General features: G+C 43.3%; 1 protein-coding gene across 2 annotated transcripts in view; it reads right to left on the minus strand.

Annotated features, from left to right (window-relative positions):
- lekr1 (Leucine-, glutamate- and lysine-rich protein 1) overlaps positions 1–25,624 on the minus strand; it is a 284,281-nt gene that overhangs the window by 69,898 nt on the left and 188,759 nt on the right. For both annotated transcript variants that reach the window (XR_013579595.1, XM_078563804.1), the window contains exons 6-9: positions 24,481–24,666; positions 19,584–19,665; positions 2,677–2,754; positions 2,380–2,583 (exon numbers count right to left, since the gene is read on the minus strand). Coding sequence is in view for 1 of the 2 variants with exons in the window: in XM_078563804.1 (XP_078419930.1) it covers positions 2,380–2,583; positions 2,677–2,754; positions 19,584–19,665; positions 24,481–24,666 (550 nt within the window). In the remaining variant the exon portion in view is untranslated. The remainder of the gene's footprint in view (positions 1–2,379; positions 2,584–2,676; positions 2,755–19,583; positions 19,666–24,480; positions 24,667–25,624) is intronic.

Genomic DNA, 25,624 nt, shown 5'->3' on the forward strand with positions numbered 1-25,624 from the left:
TCATCTTCCCAGAAAGAGATAAACATACAGATGCAAAGCATGGCCTTGGCAAAGATAATGTTTTGATATAAGCTCATGTCTGAGAACAGACATGGATACATGATAAAGTTTATCAAAAAGAGAAAGAGTTGATCAAGAAACCCAACAAAGGCACAAAATTTGACCTGAAGTAACCACTGAGAATACAAACGGTACCAGACCAAGGTCCTAGCATTTACAGCCTTCTCTTGGCCCCTTCTAGATTAGAGATATGGAGAAGCAGCTTGTATGGATTAATGCCTTTCATTCATCAGACATCATTTTCTATTGCAAAAATTAGCACATGCTTTGTGCTAGAGTAGAGAAAAGGTGTAATAAAGGCACCACAGGCTGAGATAACAACACAGATGCCAGAGTACTACTTTATCCCAAAAACAACCCTGGTGAGCTTTGTCTTTGTTTCTTAGCATTAGATTGATGTTTGGTGTACTGTGCCTGACTACTTCTTGTTTCAAATAAAAGTACTCTACTGTTACCAAGTGGTTCATGTCAGACTTCACTACTCTTGTTGTGAACAGGCACAACAGCCTTCTGTGGCCATTTAAATACTGCAGCCTGTGGTTACCGGTACCACTAGACCCCTTGGGCTGGATTTTCCCGCCCTGACACAGGGCCAACCCAAATCGGTTAGGCTTTAAAAATGGTGGGAAGTACCCCATTCCAAGATTCCCACGCCCATTTCCATTGCCAAAAATCTTGAAGGTCACAGGATAAGGGTATGAATCGCAAGCCCATACGTAGCAGTCCTGACATTGCTGGTTCCATTGTGGAGGTGGGCATTTCAGACCCTCTGCAATTTTGATGGAATTGTGCTGGCTTTTAAAGGCAACGTAGTTCACATCAGCTCAGAGGTGTCGTGAACAATTGAGGAACCCTGATCTGGAGTTGACAGGTAAGTTCAAAAAGCGTTAACTACTTCACAAGTCATTATTAAATGCTGTATGTTATGTTAAATGTGTTTTCAGTGCAATGATTGATGATAGGGCTTTGTTCTTAAAGGGTAAGTGACCATTAAATTGACAGCATTGTGAAAGTAGAAGTCTTCAGTTGCATTAGAGTACATTATCCATTGGATAAAGTGCTGTTTTGCATTATTGAATAACAATATTGAAATTCAGATTTTACTGTGACAATTGTCCGCTGTGCTTTGATATTTCCATTTAATTTCAGCTCACACATTTGTTTCACTGTTTCAAAGCTTGAACAGGTGGCTGGGCTATTCTTACAATTTCAAAGGCTTTAATGTATTCAGCTCTGGAGGTTTTGTCGACACATGTGCAATGAAACTTCAATATGAATGGTTTGCTGAGTTTCAAACCCACTAATAAATTTGGCTCAGAGCTGGTTGTTGATACAGTCATGCAATAGAATCTCATTATGAGCTTTAAACTGACTATTCATTCATTAATTCAGCTCAGCAGGGGTTGTTGACACGGCTGTCAAGGGGACTGAGAGTTTATTTATATTGATAGGTTTATGAGCCCCTAAGAGGGTAGTGGCTTTTTGGAGTAGTTTATGAATTACTGTAAATTTTCCCAGTTTTATGAGCATCTCAAAGACTTCCCAGTGAGTTCTGTACATGGTGGATACAGGGTGATTAGGCGGGGGGGGGGGAGGTTTGAGGGCTGATATGGTGGGCATGTGGGTGAGGGGGTGAGTGGGTATAGAGGGGGCATGGGGTGAGGGGGCATGGGGATGAGTGGCTATATAGGAGATATGAGGGGTATGCAGGTGGGGGGTATATGGGCGTATTGGAGTCTATGAGGTTGAGGGGGCATATGGAGGCTGAGGGGGGATGTGGGGTGAAGGTTACGAGGCCTTACACTCATCTTCAGAGCTGGGTTGATGTTCCAGCGTATGGATGTGAGCCTTAACCTGCCTGTCTCGGCATCTTCAACTTTTGTTTGTGCCTTGGGCCTGCTTCGGGAGGTGCCGGCGCCAACTCCAGCCCATGCCTGCCATGAATATGGTGGGGGCGGGCACTGCCAAGCAGAAGGCAGGATTGCAACATCAGGAATGACCTAACTCACGATTCCCACCTCCAAGATGAAAATTGTTGCTGAACTTTAGGCAATGCCATTTTTGTGGCATATCTGTAGGGGAAATTTAAATCATACTGTTTTGTGTTCTCTGTAGGAAGTTTTACAATAAGTAGGTAGGTAGATGAATGGAAAATTGAATAGATGTTAGAATCCCATGGATGACATTACAGGGGTGTTAACGGAGGAGGGTAGACACCACGGTCGAGGTTATTTTGATGGGAAGAGTGACAGGTCATGATCTGAATGCTCATTTTTCATTTCAAATGTTCTTTTGTAACAGCAACATCATCTGTCTTACCTTTCTTGTTTCAATGCAGCTAGCTTCTCTTCTGCCTGATTTAGGGCAGTTTTTAGAGTCAGCAATTCATTTCGTGAATGTGATGATTGGTTTTGTATTTCTGATTCCTTACACACTTTCACTTCTAACTGTTCCTCTAAACTCTTACACTTTTTTTCACAAAGCAGCCACTTTTCCTCTTTTTCTTTCATTTCTTTGTGATGTCTGTGATAATATAAAGAATATCAGCAGTTGAAATTACCTTCTGGGCATAATAGCAGTATTGCACAACAGCAAATGCAAGCCAACAGCACTTACCTGGATTCTCCCTCTTCATGTGCACACTCCAGCTTTGTTATCCATGAGAGAAGATCTGCTGTTTCCCTTGATCTATTCCTGTGTGGATATAAAAGTAATGATGATTAAATTTGGCATCATCCATTCTTTTTAAATAAGCATCAACTCAAAATCAGAGACTAGCAGGCAGATTTTAACTCCAGGCGGGATGTCAGGGGAGTGAATGGCAATCCCATACAGGAATTGGATTTGCAGGCCTGGCATTATCTTCTTAGAACTCTGATTTTCTCCAAATCTGGCCTCCTGTGGCATCCCCTACCTCCTTCACCCTACCATTGGTAACCATGACTTCATTTGTCTATACCTGAAGGTCTGGAATTCCACGGCCCCCCTCCACGCAATATCGCCCTGCCACCCACCCCCCCCATCCCCACCATCGCCCCCCCACCACCCCCCCCACTGCCACCAGCCTTGTTGTCTCTGTCTCTTTGTCCTCTTTTAAGGCACTGCTTAAAATTTACCTCTTTGACCAAATGTTTGATCATCTGTACTAATGTCTCCTCATGTGGCTTGATACACATTTTGTCTGATTATGCTCCTGTGAAGCATCTTGGGACATTTTACTACATTAATGATGCTATATAAATGTAAGTTACAGTTGTTACACCGTACCTACAGAACAGCTTTAACTAATAACAGTGCAGATTTAAAGTATTGTGTCTAAAATTGCACTATGAAAAATACTGGGCAAATACTGAATGCTTATGCCATATGTTGTTGATATAAACAAATGAATCTCAATTTGTTTTTAATAGGAACATCATTAGTTGAAGGCACTCGAACTCCTTCAAAATGTCACAAGGCTAGTCAAAGCCATTCATGCAACAGCATATTGTTATTTTCAGAACAGAATGTGTTTAAAAAGTATTCATGCCCAACAGTTTGTCACGCATTTTATTTATATTAATGAACTGTGGTATTAACAATGTAAGAGTGGTATCATGCAGTTGCCCCATTAGTTAAAACTACAATTTCATGTTTAGATTTTGTTTTAAAGTTGCCTACAAACTTGCTGGAAATGCAAGAAGGTAATAGTGTGGCAAGGGAAACAGGCCATCTGTGATCTTGGTGAACAACAGGACAAATAGTGTATTTTTTTAACCTGAGGATTCAGAAATAAACAGAGAAAGGACTGAGAAGGAGGGTGAATTAAGAGAGGGTGAATTCAATGCCAAATCTGATACAGAAAGAGAAAATTACAGGGACGTTAAGCGTAAGGTGCTCTTTTTCCAAAGCTAATGGTTGTGCAGCACAAATCAGGTAGTAATTTGTGGCAATTCTTTTTCATAAAGTGGAATCTTCTGTCTGAGATATAGTGGTTTTCTGGTGTCACTTGAAAAATACTCAGTCCCTCTCTCTTAGGGAGATATCTGTACACTAACTGGTATCTTTCAGTCCCTCTCTTTCACTGAGATATCTGACTGGTGTTTTCCAGCTCCCCCTCTCTCTCAAGCAGATATCTGTACATTGTGATGTCTCTCAGTCTCTCTCGTATGACTGGTGTAGAGAAAGAGTGGCTTGTAAACAGATTTGCTAAAAGTACTTTTAAGAGCAAGGACCCAACTGGAAGAGGTCTCCCTTGCAGCATCATTTTAGCCGACAGCATGTATGTATAGCATGTAAATTATGGGTATCACATCTCTTTTGCACTGGAAGCAGGCTTTTATAATGAGTCCAGCATACTTTGGGTTATGTTCTGCAGGCTGTGTGCAGGGGATGCTTTGTAGGCTTCAGGCTTAAATGTCCACCATGTAAGAAACAGGCACAGTGATGCAACAGTTGGTGAAGGCCGCATCATTTGTCCCATCAAGCAGTTAAGGTAACTGTTAATTTGCATTTTCTCTTTTCAAATGTAGACAGAACTGTTTGTTTTTGGCATTGTTTGTTTAAATTTCAAATTTCCAGCATGTGTATCTTTTCATTTTTCTTTCTACAAAGTAAAACTTGAGCAATTAACTAATGTTATCTTAATCCCACAGTCTGTCTAATTGTTTTACAATATATTGGGGGGAGCAACAGCATAGTGGTATTGTCACTGGAGTAGCAATCTGGAGACCCAGGGTTCAAGTCCCACTATGGCAGATGTTGAAATTTGAATTCAATCTGGAATTCAAAGTCTAATAATGACTATGAAACCATTGTTGATTGTCATAAAAAACCCATCTAGTTCACTAATGCCCTTTAGGGAAGGAAATCTGCTGTCCTTACCTGGTCTGGTCTACATGTGACTCCAGACCCACAGCCCTGTGGTTGACCCTTAAATTCCTTTTGAAATGGTCTCAAAGGAAATTAGGGATGGGCAATAAACATTGGCCTAGCCAGTGACGTCCCCATCTCATGAATGAATAATAAATAAATAAATAATCCATGATCTGTTATTCTTTAATATATAAACAAATCTAAGAATTTCTTATTATTTATTATAGTGTCAGCCATGGATCTGTTCATAGCGTTCTTGCCTCTGAGTCAGAAGGTTGTGGGTTCAAGTTCCTTTCCAGGTGTTGAGCACAAAAAGAAAATCAAGGCTGGGAGGGCTGCACTGGTCGAGGTGTTGTCTTTCAATTGAAACATTAAACCGAGGCCCCACCTGTTCACTCAGGTAAATGTAAAAGATCCCATGGCACCATTTCGACTAAGAGCAGGAGGGTTATTCCCTAGTGTCTTGGCAATATTTATTCCTCAATAACACAAAAACAGGATATCTGGCCATTTTCACACTACTGTTTGTAGCAGCTTGCTATGCATAAATTGGTTGCCATTTTTCCTATATCACAGCAGTGGCTACACTTCAGAAAAAGCATTTCACTGCCTATAAAGTGCTTTGAGACATCCTGTGGTTGTGAAAGGCACTATAGCAATGCAAGTCGTTCATTTGTTTCTTTTATATAAGCATTCCACAAGCATGAACAAGGCTGTTCATACTCAGGCTTGAAACACAGACAGAAAACTCCCTCATATATACCACAAGATCTAACTTGCAGTGATCCTGGGATTTACTTTGCTTCAAGTTACAGAGGAACAAAAAGTAATGTACAACAAGACTATCATTAAGTTGGGTGGGGAAGGTTGATTACATCATAACTCATGACAGCAATGTTTGAATGCAGTGCAAAACTTCAAGAAATCTAGCCACCAACAGAAGCTGCTGTTAAGTGATGCAGATTTTGTACAGTTGGTAGATTATATTTAATATTCAATAATGGAAGTATGTTAACAAACATATTTTAATGATTTTAAAACAATTGATAAAGAAGAATTTCCATTAACTTTCAAAGAATAGTAATGATCTCACTGTAAACTCCACAAATGTTACCAAGATAGTATATATTCCACTTTAACAACCACAGCAAATTAAATTTAATTTAATGCAACAAAACATTCCAAGGTGTTTCACAATTGGGAATAAAACCTTAGCAGAAGTTGGAAGGAAAGTGGGAGAGAGGCCAAAAGTGTACTTGAATTGGGTCTATTGAGAATTCCAGAATGTGCAAGCAAGATGGATAACAGAGTGCGGCAGGGAATGCACAGTAGACCAGAGTTGGATTAGAAGAAAGTATAAGCAGGGTTGGTGAAGGTTACAGAGGTAGAGAGAAGCGATACCATGAAGAGTTTTGAAGAGAAGAAGAAAGATTTTGAAGTAAATATAGTGAGCAACAGGAAGCGAGTGGATGGAGGCAATGTCAAGATGATAGCCAGGCAGGACTTCATGTGGGATAGTTTCTTGGTGACGTAGATTGAAGATCGTGAGGAGAGTATTGGAAAAATTGAATCTGGAGTTGTCAACGACATGAATCCAGCAGTGCTGGAATCAGTTAGGGGTGTAGGGCTGCTGACTAAAACAAGTTTCTTAAAGCTGCACACTTTAGCAAATCCATAGGATTGTGATGAATTGGATATGAATTTCAACCTAGCTCATGATTCACAAGAGAAAGAATCTATGAAGGACGATGGGAGTTACTGATGGAAACTTTGGCCTTGCTAAGTAGAGCGTCATAAAGTTCCGGCTCACACATCAGACAGCACAGTTGTGGAATTAAGGTATTAATAGAGCTGGGTATCGACAGCATACATTGGGAAAGCTGACCCAATGCCTGAGGAGTATTGCTAAGGAGAAGCATGTGGATGAGGAAGAGTAGGGGTATATGAATAAGTCTTTGGGGTGCTATGGTGGAAATTACTTGCATTTAAATAGTCCCGTTCATAACCTCAGGGCAGGCCAAGTGCCTTACAGTCAATTAAGTGCTTTTTAAATGTAGTCATTGATATAATAAAGAGAAATAGGACTTCCAATTTGCATTGAGCAATTTTCCACAAAAGCAATGAGATACTTGACCTGATAATCTGTTTTATTGCTGTTCCTCGATCAAGACACTAAAACTACCTTGCTCCCTTTCAAACACTGCCAAAAAATCTTTGCCATCCACCTGAGAAGGCATAGAGTCTTGATCTAATGCCTTTGTGACTTGGGTATTCTGTGGTGTATAACAGTTAATTATAAGACTGTACTTTAGATGATGTAAACTTTAAACCTAGCATTTTCATAAATCAAAGCTTTTAAGGAGCTTTTGATCAGAAACTTAGGACTAGTTGTACTGATAGAAATCTTGAACCCGCAACTTCCTAAATGGACAAATAGGCTGTACAAAATGTTGTCGCTTAGCTTTCTTCAGTATATTGGAAGGAAATCTATGCAGCTGATGCCAGTAGAACAACAAGTGAAATATAAGAATATCCTTACATGACTGCCTTATGTTCTACGTTGGTACTAGCTAAGAAACAGTTGCGGAGACATAGATATGTCTGAACAATTACTGTTTACTGTAAGTACATGACTATTTACAGATATACAAGACTACAGGTATTACTCAGTCTCAGCCATGAGCTTTCCCCTTCTCGACAGTCATGTGATTCTCTCTTACGTCATGTGGGCGGTACTATTTCTCCAGTCCCACACATTAACTCTGAACATCCTAATACTACATCCCTCCCCAAGTCTTTGTCAAAATATATTTTACATACTACCTGATCTCCCCACAAGTCTCAGGCTTCATAGGTTTAATCAGTCTGGAGGTTTCACAACACTTCCTGATCATGTCCTTGTGAGACTTGGACGATCAGTATTCTCCCCTTGGATTTCTTTGCTTTCATTTGGCTGGCCTTCGGTAAGAGTCGCAGAATCTGGTGCATTATCAGTTCGACTCTCAATATCTCGTCCTCCCAAATGTATAACGGAATGTTTTCTTACCTGGATCTAAATTTGATCCTCTTCTTCCTCTCTTTGCTGTTGTACCTCTCGATCCATTATTTCTCTCTCATGATCAGATTTGTGGGTTTATCCCTTTCTTTACATTGACTATGTTCCTTATCCTTTTTTGTTGAGTTGACCCTGGTTCCTTTCGATGGTTTTGTCCACCATTCTTAACCTCTGGAGCAATGACTACTTCTAGCCTCTGGTCCATGAGGTTTTGGGGAATCCTGGGTTGCTGCTTCCAGAGGTAATTGTGTAGACAAGACAGGAAGCTTGAGGAGGGCACTTGATCAACATCTTGCTGTCCCTCAAATTCAGTAACCCCGTTGTGTCAGGAAGGCGAGTGTCCTCCAACGTGGAAGAGGTGGACATTGCCTGGTTTGGTTCTGTCTCTGGTTCTGGACTTGTTTGACTGCGCACACCCTGGGCTACCACTTTTGGTGACGGATAGATGTGGATGAGCTTACCAAAGAGTCACCACTGTCCGATGAATGTGGCATTGTACCAGCGTATCCTATCGCCTGGGTTTTGTCTTCCACTCTGTCGATGCACCGAGTGATGAAGGGTCATGGTTGCACTCAAGTACTCGTTGGACCAAATGGGTTGGTACCACTTCAGGAAGAACATTTATTTTACAATCCTTGGACATCCTCTTGGAAAAAGGCTGGATTTTCAGTCTCATGGAAGCATGTCGAGATATCAGCACTGAAGTCCCAGTCAAGGTCATCAGAGCAGTTAGACGGTTTCAGGGGCTTCGATTTAGCATTACTGATGATGTCAGTACGTTGACATCTTCTACTGTTTTGATGAGATTGAGGTCGACACAGGCATTTCAACTTTGAAGACAGAATTCTTAGTTGTAAAGCATATATAATGTTTCCAGTATCTGTTTGTTCCCATATTGAAGCGTTGCTTGTAATGTGCCTACGACTGGTAGTTTGATCCCTCCTGGACCATATAACGGTGTTTCAGTTATCCTCAACCATAAGCTGATGATGTGATAGCAAGACAAGGCATAAACTAAATATCAAACAAATTCAAAGAGGTCTTAAAAGCCATTATTTTAACCTGCGGAGTAACAAGATATTTGAAAGAACCAAGCTAGCCATGGTTCTTTATCGGACAGGAGTGTTACACTTGCTCCTGTATCTAATTTGAAATTAGTGATGTGTCCATTGACACAAATGTCCACATTCCAGAAAGAATCTTTGATCTTGCATAGGAAGCATTGTTGTTCCTCTTTTTGGTGAGACTCCTCAATTTCATTGATGGCCTTATGTGCGAAGATTCTCTCGTGATCCTCTGTGTACCTAGAGGTTTTAGTTCTGCACATCTTTCCAAAGTATCCCAACTTTTTACAATGAAAGCATTCTGCAGTGCTTGCAGGACACCGTTCATACCTATGGGGCTTTTTGGCACCACAGCTCTGGCATGGCTTACTGGCATCTTGAGCTTTTGTTTCATAAGGTCTTTTTTGCCCCGGAGTGTCTTTGGCATTCTCTTGTCTAATAAGTTGTACTGACATTGGGGGCTTTCTGAGCCATGGTTTATCTTCCCTTCTTAGTATGGCTCTATTTTACTGACGGACCTCTAATTGTCTGACTAGCTGTATTGCCTTTTACAAAGTTAAGTCTTTTATGGATTGCAGTTGGTCAGAAAAGGTGCCATCGGTTACCCCAACTATGATGTGGTCTCATATAAGCTCAGATTTGAGATCACCGTATTCACAACCTTCAGCCAGTCAATGCAGGTCATTGATAAAGGTATTGACGGGTTCACCAGGTTTCTGAACCCTTTTGTTAAACTTGGTTCTTTCAAATATCTTGTTACTCCGCAGGTTAAAATAATTATTAAAAGCTTTTAAGACCTCCTTGAATTTGACTGATATTTAATTTATACCTTGTCTTGCTATCACATCATCAGCAATTGCTCCAAGTAATGTATTGACTTGCTCAGCCTCTGACTTATTGTTTAATCTGGATGTAATAATGAATCTTAAAAGTCTCCTCCTCCTTAGTGCCCAATTCTGTGTCTGATCTGGCCCTTCCATATGTCCAAATCAGCCTGGCAAGGTGAATTCGGAATCCATAGCTGTTTGAAGCTATTAGGAGGTTTGCCTGGAATTTTTAAACTTCTATTGCAGTAATGAAGTTTCCGATGCTGATTAGGCTTTTCACTGATCCCCGCTGCAGTCACTGACCCTCTTTGGTAGCCATTCCTAAACTTCACAAAATTGTGAAAATGATCACTGGAAGTACACTGCTGGTCAGTTCACTGCTTTCCTCCCTTTGGAGAATCGTTTTGAGTAGCTAATTTGTTTTCTTTTACAACTGATGCCATGCGTTCACTATATGTAATGGCGCTGAACTCAGACCCAGGCTGCAGGGTGTATCGATCCGCACTCATTAAAATGTAATTTCTCTCCATGCTTCCTGTGCCGTAAATTTTAAGCTTTTAAGCCTTTTTCAAGCTTTGCTCACCCTTCTTCGATTGTCGCCAGGTTCTTTACACATTAGACAGAAACTTTACCTGAAACCCATGTAATCCTTAGCGTTCAGCTTCAAGTCTCCCCATGCCCAATTGCAACAAAAAAATCATAATTTATTTCTGGAGGAGTCAAAAGTAAATAGTAGAATCTAAAAGTTCTCCACTGATCTGATCCATCTGCTCCCTTTATAATAGAATGCTCCTTACAGTTAGTTGGAAAAGACTATGTGAACCACAGTAAGTTAGTATAAATGAGAAGGAACAAGGCATTGAAAAGATAATCTGAGTATCACTGGCAATGCCAGCATTTACTGCCCATCCTTAATTGCCTTGGAGAAAGTGGTGGTGAACCATCTTCTTGAACCACTGCAGTCCATCTGGTGTAGGTACACCTACAGTGCTGTCAAGACAGAGCTGGAGTTACAATTTAAAACACTGTTTTAGTATGTACTATGTCTATTGTAATTTTTTTTACAAAGTGTTAACTATTAACTGTTTTTCTCTTTAACATTTCTCAGTTTTTCAGATTCAGCTTGCAATTTATTTGTTTGTGATGGTTAGCTGCTTGAAACAATAGGGTAAATTTACTAATCTGGTGCTTCCAGTAAGGGGCCGTGTTTGAAGAAAGCATAAGTCAGGGAACCAGTTCTACAGTGCTGTAGCCCTATCTCAATAGATGCCCCCTGCGAGCATTGCTCATGGGTGGGCTTATGTATATTAAAATATTTTGGAAATATTGTTTTTAATAAGGTAAGTGAAATCAGTAAACTGAAGAACAGAACACATTTTTGGAGTATTTGAGTCAGTGTCGACAGTAGTTCTCCCAGGTCAGGCATAATATAGTTCTTTCTATAATTTCCCATTAAATGTTCCCGGATCAGGGTGTGTACATGTTTGTGGAGCATTTTATGGTGTTTGCATTTTTCTTATGCATAAAAAGCATACAAAGAGGTCCTTTACATAACAGCTGCTGTGAAAGTGTATCTTGCCTCATTCCCCATAACCTTGGTTGAAAAGTTCTTAACACAAGATGAGGCAAGTTGTTAAGTATCTTATTTGGTATTCACACAAGGCATCAGCTTCATGCAAATAACATATGTGCAGTGGATTCATAAGAACAACTTGTATTTATATAGTGCCTTTAACATAGTAAAAATGCCCCAAGGCACTTCACAAGGGCATTATCAGACAGAGCTTAACACTAAGCCACATTAAGAGATAATAGGACAAGTGACCAAAAGCTTGGTCAAAGTAGTACATTTTAAGTTATTTCTACACTCTGTAAATCTACAGTAATTCTTTAAGAACATTTTTTGCTTGCTGTTCATTTACAAAATAAGTAAGTAAATGGGATTTTAAGTTGAACATGGCAAATGTTGCAACCATAGCCAGCTTTTGGATCAAATGGGATATAGCAGCAACTTATGTTGGTTCACTGGCCACAGGAATGAACTTTGATGTGTTGAATGGATTTTTCTCATCGCTGATATTTTTAATGTTATAATAAATGGGGGAGGAGAAAGAAAAACTCAACAGCTGCACTATCTTCATGTGAAGCACAGACTGATACAAGAAAAGTTAAGTTCAACTCTACTAGCAGTTTCAAAAGCCAATGCTGTTGCAATTGCATGGGCATAATATTCGTTGGACTCTTGCGGCTGTCATCGCCACTGAACATGATGGAACAAAGAGAACTACTAGACAAAATAATTTGCAAAGATTTTGTCGAAAATACCACCACAAGAAACAGAATTTTTCCTTGTCTCTGTTTTGTTCATCTAAAGTGATGCATAATAAGGAGTTTGGTTTTCTCATGCTGTTGATTCCTCTTACATTTATAAAGTAGTGCCACATGATAAAATTGAAGGCAGCATGATAGTAGGGCCTGAGCTTCATTACAAAATGGAATGTGTCAAACTTGGCCTTGAGTCAGGAGGTGATGGGCTCAAGTTCCATTCCTGGAATTGAGTACATAATCTAAGCTGACACCTCAGTCCAGTACTGAAGTGCTGTTGCACCAACAGAGGTGCAGTCTCTCAAATGAGACATTAAACCAAGGTCCCATCTGCCTGTGCAGCTGGACATAAAAGATCCTATGTCACTATCCCAAGACTAGCAGGGAAGCTCTCCCAATTTCCTGGCTAATGTTAAATACGCCAAAACTACACTAAACCGTTTGTCAGGTCATTTCATTGTTGTTTGTGGGACTTGGCTATGTTCAAATTGGTTGACATGTTTGTCAGAAAAACAGTGACTATAATTCAAAAGTAAAAAGGTGTTCAAAGTAAGTTAAGGTACTGTTTTCAATGTGTATCCTGTGCAAAAGATAGACGCTTCACATTTTTTGAGCTGGATGTCAGGGAAATTGACTTAACACAAATGAGAACCTCTGGAAAGAGTAAACAAAACAACAGCTTGTATTGATATAGTGCTTGTAAGTAATACAACATCCGAAGACACTTCATAGGATTGTACACTGAGATTAAAGTACCAAGTTAACTCCCACTGCTCTGTACTGACATTGCTTGTTATCAGAGGATGAGCCTGGGGACCTAGATCTTAGTGCAACAGTCTTCTGAAAATGAAGATTAGGAACCATTGATTCATGTGCAGGCAGTGGAGACATTTTCAATTTATATAATTGAAATGATGGTGAAAAAGAATGCGTGGAATTTTCCCAAATTTGCTCTAACTGCAATAGTGGGCAGGTAAAACAGCATGCTGCCCGCTGACAAAGCCATGTTTAAAGGCCAGTCGTAAGCATAGTGTTCATTGCTTTCAGCTCACCACTGCTGCCTGGGAGACATAGCCCTCAAAGGCAAGAAGACTGCAGCCCCCCCAGTTTAATGACGGGTCCCTCGTGTGATTGCTGGATGCCGTGGAGGCCCGTCGGGATGTCCTGTACCCCCGCTCTGGCTGCAGGATGGGCATCAACATGACCAATCCAGCTTGGGAGGCGGCAGCGGTTGTCAGCGCCAACGCCCTTCAGAAGAGGACAGCCACCCAGTGCCACAAGAGGGTGAATTATCTCCTCTGTTCTGCCAGGGTAAGTCACTCTTTTCATCACTCTCAACTCACACGCTCCACAAGCCCATCACACATCCACAGGGCCCTCACTCACTGCCAGTTCAAAGGACATCACAATTCACTCTCTCACACTCACTATCATTGTCCTCATCCCGTCCATGGGACCACTCACCACCTGCACAGGCCAGGCACATTTGTCATCTGGCCAGGCAGGCTTCCTGCTTACACTTTCTCCATCTCTATGCATGCAGGACAAGCTGACACACAACAAGAGAGAGAGGTCGCAGGCCAGTGGCAGAATGCCCGAAATCAGGATCCTCACGGACTTTGAAAACAGAGCCATCCAGCTGGCCAGCGAGGATCTGGGCCGGTCCTGTGCTGACGGTGAGGTTGGCGCTGCTCTACCAAGTGAGGATCCAGCAGTGCAACATCCATCAGACAACCAAGCTGGGAGTGACGTGTCCTGTTGCACAGACCACTGCCGTGCACTAATTATCTCTTCTTGCTTTCGCAGGCACATCTGCCAAACAGCCGACAGAGTCCATGACCCAGAGCCTCCAATCAAGCCCCAAAGAAACCTCTGGAGAGGAATCCAGAGGCACCCTCCCTGAAGTCCCATCATAGTGCTCACCCACACCCTCCACCAGCACAGTGACACACGCCTCTGTGGGGCCTAGCTTTAGAGCAGCCCCGGGATCACAATCTGGTGAGCACATTGCACTGTCTGTTCCACTGCAGGCAGCGGCAGGGACTTCCCTAGTGTCCTGCACTCGGAGGACTGCTGGAGGCCAGAAATTTGCTGAGTCCAAGTCAGATGACAAGCCTCTGGACTGGGTCATGTCACAGTTGCTGGAGCTGCAAAGGCAAGCTCGGGAACATCAGGAAGAAATGTCCACTGCACTCCTCAGATTGCAAGGCACAATGGAGGAGTTCACCCACATTCAGTCTGAGGTGATAGCGCCGGCATGCCAATGCACCGAGGTCAACACTAGCAGGATGGGGGCCACCATGGAGGTCTTAGTCCAAGACTTCGCTCCTGCACTGCTTTGCGGGCTCAACTCCATCGCTGATGCCATAATTGGCCTCCAACAGTGAGTACACAAGAGGGGTGCTGGGCAGCTCGATCTCACTCCAGCTACCCCTGCTCCTCATGGATTCGACCTGGGGACCCTTAGGGAGGAGAATCCGCTGGTGCACACTCCGGGCTCATCCATCCAGGTGACTCCGAAAGTGTCCGGCCCATCTGACGCCCCTCTTCCTGTGACTTCAGCAGCTGTAGCTCCACAGGCCAAGGAGGGTGCCACTGCCACACAGCAGGACCCTGTAAGCAGGCCGGGGCCCTCCAAGCCTCAGCCCTCCAGAGGGCTTATCCCAAAGTCATCACAGACAGCCTCCTGTGGATGTCCGGGGAGCACCAAGACGTAGCGGCAGGGTTAGGACAGTTGAGGGGAATTAGTTGCACAGTCTGGGCATGGGCATTAATCATTGGTACATGCTGTTCGCTATTGTCAATAAACTCTCAAGAATGTCTCCTTGCCTATGGCTCCTTGTTCCGACGAGCAGTGTTCTTGTCACTCAATGTGTAACCTTTCTGCACAAGATAAAGGCAGGTGTCTCAGTCCAGGGCCTCTTCCCTGTGCTCTGTGCAGCCTTCAGGCCAAAGTGATGGCCCGGCCTCACAATCCCTGGAGACATTACTGATGCCTGCTTGTCATTGCTGCTAGAATATAATGGGCAGGTGCCACAGAGTTCTCTCATTCTCTTGGAGTGCTCTCAGCACCTTTAAGGAGGGGCTGGTCCCCATCTCTTCAGCATCTGTGACCACTGGGGGATGCTGTGCTCCACTCCTGAAGGGCTCAGGTGCTGAAGGCAGGCAAAGCATCAGGTCTTCTAAAGTTTCATGGCTACATCCGTATGATATGACCCTGATCACAGAGCGCAAGCAAGCTGCCCTCGGCCAGACAAGAGACAGACATTCTCAAGGCTGTGTGAAGATATATGGAATGCCCTCAATGTATGCCGTCATCAACCTCCTGCAATCAAGCGACTATTAGAGCCTCCACCGTGTCTCCATGACAGGAGCATTCTCACAGAGGGTATTTGCCCTGCCATAAACCAGACTGGAGTCAAAAGTTCACAAACACGATGTAAGGAACCATGGGGTTAGCTCACCGCATGTTGTCATCATCTTCCACAAATCTGCAGCTATGAGGGCCTCCCGAGCATGCCTACTAGCCAGTGTAAGGGCCTCATCCCTGTCATCGTTGCCTCCGAGGATCTCCTCAGCCTCATCCCCATCGACATCCTCCTCATCGGAGGAGAGGTGCAGCTCCTCCATCTCCTCCTCAGCCACCTCATCTCTCCGTTGGAGCGCCAGGTTGTAAAGGGTGCTGCAGGTGACAGCAATGCATGACACCCGCTGTGGACTCTACCAGGCACCAGATCCTCATCTTCAGCATCCCGATGGTCTGCTCCACCAAGTTGCAAGTTGCAGCATGAGCCTCATTATATCGTTGCTCTGCTGCAGTCTGAGGCCACCGCACGGGTGTCATCAGCCACAGCCTCTGCAGGTAGCCCTTGTCGCCGAGGAGCCACCCCTGCAAGACTCCAGGGATCTGTGACCAACCGAGGATGTAGGCATCATGCACACTCCCTGGAAACCGTGTGCACACCTGCAGGATGCGTTTCTGGTGGTCACATACCAGCTGCACATTCAGCGAATGGAACCCTTTGCAGTTGATGTAGTTCACTGTGTGTTGCGATGGAGATCTGAGCAGCATGTGAATGCAGTCAATCACACCCTGCCCCTGTGGGAAACCCAAGGTCTGGGCGAATCCAATCGCTCTTGCATCCTGGCTGTCCTGGTCCCGGGTGAAATGCACAAAGTTCTGAGCCCTCGCAAAGATAACATCCGTAACCTCATGGATGCATTTGTGGATGAAGGCTTGAGAGATCCCACAGAGGTCACCTGTGGAGCCCTGAAAGGAGGCACTGGCATAGAAATTGAGTGCCACGGTCACTTTCACAGCCACTGGCAGTGGATGTCCTCCATGTCCCCATGGGGCCAAATCCTGCAGTAACTGGCAGATGCGAGCAACCAGTTCGCTAGACATGCGCAGTCTTCGGCAACACTGGTTCTCAGTCATCTGCAGGAATGAAAGATGGTGTCTACAGACCCTGGGCATCACTAGGCGCTGGCCTGCGACGGCTTGCTGTGGCTCTTGGGCAACGTGTGCGAGAGCCCCAGCTTCCCCTTCTTCATGAGGTTGCTGCTCCTGCCTTTGCACAGCCAGGAGCCTCAGTCGCTCTCTCCTCCGTTTTCCTCACGTTCTGCAAGCCATCAGGCATACAGCTAGTTCATCAGGTTCCATGATCATGATGTACTCCTCAGGATCATCAGGATGAAAGAGAGAGACATGTGGTTAGCAAGGGTGTACTAAGAACCTGTCCTGGTTAAGTGTGACGGCCCCTTAACGCTTCCCGGAGAGTGCTGGCCACCACTTGGATGGCCAGAGATTATTGCGCTGCATGCCCTGTTAGCTTGAACCATGGGGAAGGCTAGTCCAAACCAGGATGCTGATATTGCAAGGGGCTGTGAATGCCTCCAGCAGTGACAGCTACCAGGCCAGCTTTAACGAGGAGATTGTACAACATGTGCAGTCCAACTACCCTGCTGTCCACTAAAGTGCTCATGAATTTACAGTATGTGCTGGGGGCGGGAGCTCTGGAGAACTTTGTGACACCTTGATGCTTCTGCATTGCTTGAGTGGGCAGATAAACTAGGAGCGCGACCCCAATCATATGAGGCTGTGCCTGAACTGTCTGAGTTGCAGAGGAATGGTCACTTTCTGCAGGTTTCCCAAATGCATGGCCACTTCCTTCACTCACCCTAACCCCCGACCTCGAATGCTTCTGTGCTATATTCAACGGCAAGGCTGCACTTGCCCCCCCTCACAAGTCACCTCAACGGCAAGACTGCACTTGCCCCCCTCACAAGTCACCTCAACGGCAAGGCTGCACTTGCCCCCCACCCTCACAAGTCGCCTCAGAAGCAGGGCTGCACTTGCCCCATGCTCCCCTTCAAAAGTCGCCTCAGAGGCAGGGCAGCACTTAACCCGACCCCCCGACAGCCCTGAAGCCTGCAAAGCAACAGCTCTGCAGAATGTTGCTGTGCACTCACCTCCCGTTCACCCAAAGTGCAAGCCGCCAAGTGCACGTCCCCTCTGTGCTGTTGTGGAACACGTCGGCGTGCTTTCCCGCCGATGTGGCAGGACGATCCAGCGGGGGCACAAGAGCCAGGCCGGGTGGCCTGATAATGATTTGCTGATGTATTACAATGAGGTTCCCGATGACTAATGGTGGGAAACACGACCCGCCATCTGGCAGGCTAAGCGGACAATCGTGACCTGCCTTCCCACCAGCATGAAACCAATCGCGTCATATTGTCCGCTCATGCCACCTATCATGCCCGCCACCAGCGTGCACGGGAAATTCCGCCCAATGAGTCTATTACAAAAATCTGCAACACTTTGAAGAAAGTTTCTTATATTGGCCAGGAGGGAGGAGGGAGTGATAGTCCACTAAGTTCTGCAGCATCAAGGGAGAATGAGAAGCATTGAGGGGATTGACACAAGACTATAAGGAGTCGGGTTGGAGGCCTGAACTTTCTGACTCAGAGATGGGATTGCTACCAATAAGCCAAAGGCACACTCCAACAGAATACTGAATAAACTATATATATATATATATATATATATATATAAATATATATATAAGGACATAGGAGACAATGCTACCTTCATATTCTTTTCTAACTTTAGAAAACAAAATCCAGGAGGAACATGAATAATTCCATTTTGGATGAAAATTCACAATTATTCATTTATATTCCAGGCTCCAAGAGTGGAACTATGGGCAGAAATTTGCGCTGAGCAGGCGGGCGCGCAGAGTCGGCAGCAGGCCCGTCGACAATTAACAGGTCTATTAAGGCCATTAAAGTAATAATTATCTGAAATTTTTCGCTGCCCATCCAACCTTATGGTTGGCAGGCAGGCATACTTTGGATCTTTTAGGAAACCCATCCGGGATGAGGTTTCCACAGCAATTAAAAATTAAATAAAAGCTTTTAAATTTCATTCATAACATGTCCCTGGTCATGTGACACAGTCACATGAGGAGACATGTTTTTAACAGTGGTAATTTTTTTATTTTTCTGTTTTTAAATCTTCAGCTCCCTGAGGCAGCTCTGTGCCTAAGGGAGCTTTTACTGTTCGCATTCACACGCATGCGCAAACTTCCGCACTCACCCTCCTCCCACCCCCACCCCAGCAGCGCACGTTTCATGCTGGCTGGCCATTAATTGGCCAGCCAATGTGAAATTGATGTCGGGGCCTGATCGCAGGCGGCTTCACAACTGCTCCTGGGCCCGCCCGCCAAGCCTGGCCTTTGTGTGCATAGTACACCATGCTGGAACTTGTGAGTATATAACCCATAAAACTCTGCCCACTAATATTAAAAGGAGAATCATGGGTGTGTATCTGCAATTTCCTGAAATGCACATCCTATAAATGCTGCTCGATGAGCCCTTAAGTTCTTTTACTGGCTATAGAAATTTATAGAGTTTTTATCTTTTGCCAGTGAGTAGTGAGGACACAATGTAGATAGACCAGTTATGGTCTCCATGTGCAGCTGACAAAGTAAACAGCCTCATAACAGTCACAAAATTGTGATGTTTTGGGAAATCGCATGGGCTGGGAACTATAAATTTCTAAATGAAAATCAATTTTAAAAAGTAACTACGAACAATTCCAAATTCTGGAAATTTATTTGTGAAAAATATTCAATTCTACAAACAAAGGCCATTACTGATGTACCACAACCTTTGTTAGAACATTTTGACTTTGGCTCTATTATTTGTGAAGAACAGATCTAAATCACTCCCTTTATATCAAATTTTTCTGTTTACTAAAACATAAACATCTACTGCCAGTTTGAGGCTAGGAAATGAATTCTAAATATCATGATTAGTTGATTAGAAGAGAATTTTATCCTTATATTTATCATTCCTGTATCACTAAATTATTTAAGATGCAAGTTTTTCACTCACAGTAACAACTCCTTGCACTGTTCCATTTCTTCTGCCGTCTTTTGGAAACTAAACTGCTGAGTCTTAAGCTGATTTTCTAGATCTGTTGGAAGCAATAAATAGCAATTTTGACACCATTACAAATACAACTAGAAGTATAAGTGGCAGAATAAAGCTCATTCCAAGATCTTGCACATTTATCTAACTTTGCACTTCCAATTCAGATCTTAAAACTGTCTATGGCAACAAATTGCACCCGCGAGGTTTGGAGTTAAAGTAACAACGTTAAATTGCTTGTGTAACTGGGTATTCGCCAAATAACCATCAGAGCAGAGAATTTTGATTGACACCCAATACAAAATTTTATTCTATTTCAACTCATCAATGAATAAAAACAGCATGTATGAACAGGCTGCATTGTAACTTAACTTCTACACACAATGAGCAGAAGTTTATGGTCACAACAGTAGCAATTCTACTGTGCCAATTTACAGATGTGTCAGGATTTGATCCCAGTCAGGCAGTCTGCAGGCTTCTGTCAGGGTCTTGCAGGGTGTATGTCCTGCCTCCAAGAGCTGTTGGCCAATCAGATTCCAGCACTCTCCAGTACTGGCAGCGCCACCAGGAGCGGTGGCCACTGCTGATACTGCAGTAGGCTCCAGGAGAAGGATCGTTGCTGGATCCCCAGTACACGGATATGTGAGATGGGCTCTGGTGCCAGACAGGCAGACTCCAATGAGGGGGGTAGGGGTAGGGTCTTCCCCCCAGGGGCAACGCTTGCCACTAGTGGGTCCCTCTGGAGCACATTGGGTGCCTGAGCCGAAGGGACCCCTCCACCCCTCAGGGTTGTTGGCATGCTCGCAGGGTATATATCGTGGTTTGCCCACATAGCATGGCCCCCTGGCTGCTGGTTGAATAGCACTGGCAGTGGCTAAGGCTCTTAACTGGCCTCCAGGCTTGAAGGTCATCCTCGACCCTTCCTGCCAAGGGCTTATTGGGGAGAATCAGGAAGGTGATGAACTTTTCACCCTGAGCCTTCGCCCCATTATACACTCCCCTGACTCCCAGGCCACTCCTGGGTAGGCATTAAATTCCGGCCAATATAACAAATCAGTAAATCAGCATCAGCACAGAATGACACAGCACAGAAGGAAGCCATTTGGTTGGCTCTTTGTTGAAGGTATCAAATTAGTCCCACTCCCCCGTGGTCGTTCTCCATAGTCCTTCAAGTATTTATTCCATTCCCTTCCAGGAAGTACATTTCAGGTCACAATAACCCACTGCATCAATAAAATCTTCTCATCTCTCCTTGCTTTTTGCAGCAATTATCCTAAATCTGTGATCTCTGGCCACCATTCACAAGAGGGAACAGACTTTATTTATTCTATCAAAATGCCAAATGATTTTGAACATCTATTAATCCTCCCCTCAACTTTCTCTGCTGTAAGGAGGACAATCCTAGCTTCTCTAATTTCTGCACATAATTAAAGTCCCTCTTCCAGGTATCAATTTGATAAGTCTCCCCTGCACTCTCTCCAAGACTTGGACATCCTACCTAAAGGGTGGTGCCCAGAATTGGACAAAATACACCAGCTGAGGCCTAATAAGTAATTTATAAAGGTTTAAGATAACTTACTTGCTTTGTACTCCATGGGAGGAATTTTAACTGCTAAGGACAGGCATGGGGGGAGATGGATTAGAGTTAAAAATTATAAAACCAGAAACCTGACGCCAATTGATCTCCAAATACTCTTAGCTGAGGAGGGTTAGTGGGAGGGGGCGTAGGGGGAGGGGGAGGGGGGGAGTTGGTGGGTGGAGGAGGAGGGTTTGACCATCCTACTTTCTGGAGGTGACTTGGTCATTAAAATATTTTACAGAGGTTGTGTGCCTCAGATATTATCTGTGATCCAAAATTATCCCTGGCCTCGGAAAATCTGGCAGCTGATGGGGGGGGGGGCAAAAAAAATTTGTTGGAACTGTTAAGTGCCTTTGCAGCACTAGTTCTATGCCAGGAGGGCCGTGAGTGCGTCCCGCCAATCCATCAAATATACCTGCTTCCATCCTCACAAGTGGACATCTCCATGGCTATCTCCTTCCCTAATCCTGATCTTTGACTCAATGCTTTCAGGTTTCCTGGCTGATATACCTCATCTCCCCCCACATTTGCTGTGATTATTGGTGTCCATACCTCTAATTATAAAGCTGAGGATTCTGCACACATATTTAACAGCCTCATTAACTTCTCCTGCCACATTCAAACATTTGTTCATATGAACCTCCAGGTCTCCCTGTTTCAGCACCCCATTTAAAATTGTAGTATTTAGTTTATATTGCTTCTCTTTGTTCTTCCTCCTAAAATGCATCATTTCATATTTCTCTTAAATTTCAAACTTTCAAATTCAGCCACCCATACCCTTGTCTAGATCATTAATATATACCAAAACAAAATGAAAAGTGGTGTTGGAAACTAATTTCCAGTTTTTGAGCTGTCCAGTGACTTGCACAAGACTCCTCTGGTCGGACGACATCACTTGCTGTACAGGTGCATTACACCTACATCAGGCCTTGTGAAATCAACTAAATGTTCAAATATGGCTCAACTCGCTGCCATTTCTGCACATGATGCAGTTATGGCAGGTGGGGGGGAGAAGGGAGGGAGAAGAGCATGATCCATATATAAAGGCAGGGAAAGGAAAGCATAAGATCTAAGGGAGGGGAAAAAGGGAGCACAGTGCAGGTAGAAGGAGCAAAGTGAAGAGAAGTAGGGTGACCAGCTCTTATGGAATCAAATAAGGGACACTGACATGTGACTGGGGGGAGGGTGGTGGTTTCTATGACCATAAAAGCAGGGGGAGGAGATGCTTTGAGTTTCACGACTGCCTGTTTTTAATTTGAGCATGCGCAGTGTGGCTCCCAGCACATCTCTGCACCCACCCCTCCAAATCTCACATCTCTCCTGTCCCCTGCTCCCACGTCTCTCTCACCCCCCAACTTCCACATCTCTCCCTCCCCCCACTCCATTCTCATGCATGTTCCAAGTGTCCCTTATTTTTTCTCCCAATAGTTGGTCACCTTGTGGCCATATCAAAACACATAACAGTCCTAACAGCGAACTCTGGGGGGCACCAATGTATACTTCTCTCCAGTCTGAAAAATAACTATTTACCACTACTTTCTGCTTTGTCACATAACCAATTTTGTATCCGCTGCTACTTTAATCCCATGAGCTTCAGTTTTTCAACAAATTCATTATATGGCACTCGAACACCTTTTGACAGTTCAAATACTCAATGTTAACTGCACCACTGTCATCAACCCTCTCCGTTATTTCATTGAAGAACTCAATCAAACTTGACAGACATGACTTGCCTTTAACAAAGCCCATGTTGTCTGTCATTAATCAGCCCTGTTTTCCCAAGTGAAAATTAATTTTGTCCTGGATTATGGTCTCTAGAAGTTTCCACAACACAGCGGTAGGTTAACTGGGCTACAGGTACTAGGTTTATCACTTTTCCTTTTATGAATAGGGTTTTAACATTTGCAACCCTTTAGTCCTCTGGCATCACACCCATATACAAGGAAGGTTGAAAGGTTGTGGCCAGAGACCCTGCTATTTCCATCCTTATTTCCCTGAAAGAATATGTAAAACATTTTAAAGAATGCAATTTCCGGGTTCTAAGAACTGTACGCAAATGACTGTATTTGCAATCCATACAGTGCCATTCTTTTTTGCACTTTTTGTTTATTCTGCTTTTGAAATGAGCTGCCAGAACATCTTGTGAGATACTAAATAACTACAACCAGCCTGGATAACACATAAATGTTATAACTTGTTACTAGGACAATGTTGGCCTTGATGCAAACTCTGCACTGGATCCTAGTAGCAGGGCAAGTTGCCCCTGGTCAGACTGGGGATTTCAATAATATTTTGCATATGACATTATTTGCTCTAAATGCCAAACAGCTGTGAGGACATAGAAACTGAATTAGTTCCAGGACCAGAAACACCAGTGCAGTGTTACGTGATTTTTATTATTGCAATATCTGGCTTAGAAGTAAATCAATTTCACAATAAAGACCAGCCAAACCGATAGCCTTGGAAAATCATTTCCCACTTTAAACAGCTGCCCACGCTACAAAATTTCACTAACAAATGATTTTTTTGTGTTGAGAACTAAATTATTTTTGAAGTGTGCACCACAACATTAGCAGTTCAAGATCCATACATAGAACAGATTACAGATCTTCCAATTTAGTACTATTTGAATGTATTTTTGAAAATGCAATGATTGTGTACAAAAATGCTAATCTTAGCCTTTGATTGGGATCTGGATTGCAATTTCATGGACAAATATTTGAAATAAAATTGTGCTATTTTTATAAATCATCAGCTGAGATGTGTATGATTTTAAAATTTGAAGCTCTGCAGTATTTTAATTAGTGCTATAGCAGGTGAGAAGATATCACTGTTTAAATGCCATTCTGACTTCTGTTTTCTAAGTGCAGAAATAACAAACCCAGCTGCAATTCTTTGTATACATAATTACACAAAATTATTAACAAAAACAGAAATACCTGGAAAAACTCAGCAGGTCTGGCAGCATCGGCAGAGAAGAACAAAGTTGACTTTTCGAGTCCTCATGACCCTTCAACAGAACTTCTGTTGAAGGGTCATGAGGACTCGAAATGTCAACTTTGTTCTTCTCTGCCGATGCTGCCAGACCTACTGAGTTTTTCCAGGTATTTCTGTTTTTGTTTTGGATTTCCAGCATCGCAGTTTTTTGTTTTTATACACAAAATTATTGTTGGTCACTATGACCTCAGTGTGCTGGGGGGCTTAGGTTTAGGCAGCTGAGTTTTTAAGGCAGTCACATCTTAAATAAATTAATTAATGTTCTTCAGCAAAAGTCTCACTTACTGCGTGTATGTTTCTGTAATTCACAACATCTGATTTGGAGTTCAGCTTCTTTCTGTTCTAAAACATGGATTTGATGGGTTTGACGTGCAATTGTGTCTGATAAAAGCTGTAGCTCTCTTACTTGCTGTTGAAGGAAATCTACTTCTTGATTAGATTTCTTAAGGCTTTCTTGCAATCTAAACATTTCTGAAAACCAAAAACAATTTTAATTTCATTATAGTGGCTCTCTATTTTGTTCTCCTTCATCTCCTATGCATTATATCTAAATCTCAATTTATCAGCCTTCTTGTACAAATCGGAGCAATAATTCAGGTCTAGGTGTCCTGATCCCATTTTATGTAAGGATGGTCAGTTGGCAAGGCATGCAGTTCACTGACCTTTCCAGACGAGAATAAAAGTCACTAGAATATCTGTCTTCCATAACAGGAAACTAAAGCATTATTTGCTGTAGCTTCACATTGGTTATCTCCCAAGCAGCAAAAACAGATTTCTAAGCATGTCTTGTTGTCCAACCCCTTTCATGACATAAACAAGTGTTCTCTACTTTATCAGACAGGGCTGTACACAATGACCAAAACAGACAAAGGCAGCCATAACCCAAATTCAAACCGATGATTCTTTCTCACACCTAATGGGCACTGAAGTTTTGTTATTAAATGAAAGTTACATAAATGCAGCACAGTACCTTTATGAAGGAAGCACTATTCTGCATTGGTGCACTGATCTACATTGGCATTGATATTAAACCACTGCCCTCCGCAATGGATGAGAGAGTGTTAAAAATTTTAAAATGAGGAATTGTCCCCAACCCACAGCCTTGGAGGCAGGGCACTTAGTTAACATATATAAATTAAGCCTGATTGCTGATTTCTGGATATCTACTCATGCTCCCATATCACCCACACCACTGCCCCACCTAACCACAATCTTTTGTTCCCTTCCTCCCAATTGTGTTCTCTTACCCAACCAAGCCTGATCTCTCACTTGCTCTCTTTTGATTTCTATTCTTCTCCACCAACAAGCCCTGCTCTCTCACTGCTCCTTTCCAATCTCTGCTCTCTTTCTCCCACTGTCCAACCAAGTCCTGATCTCTTGTTCCCTCCATCCTCGCTGTGCCTACTTGCCCCCCCCAAGATCTCTCCCT

This window comes from Cetorhinus maximus, chromosome 19 (assembly GCF_964194155.1).
Source record: "Cetorhinus maximus chromosome 19, sCetMax3.hap1.1, whole genome shotgun sequence".
NCBI classification, from domain to species: domain Eukaryota; kingdom Metazoa; phylum Chordata; class Chondrichthyes; order Lamniformes; family Cetorhinidae; genus Cetorhinus; species Cetorhinus maximus.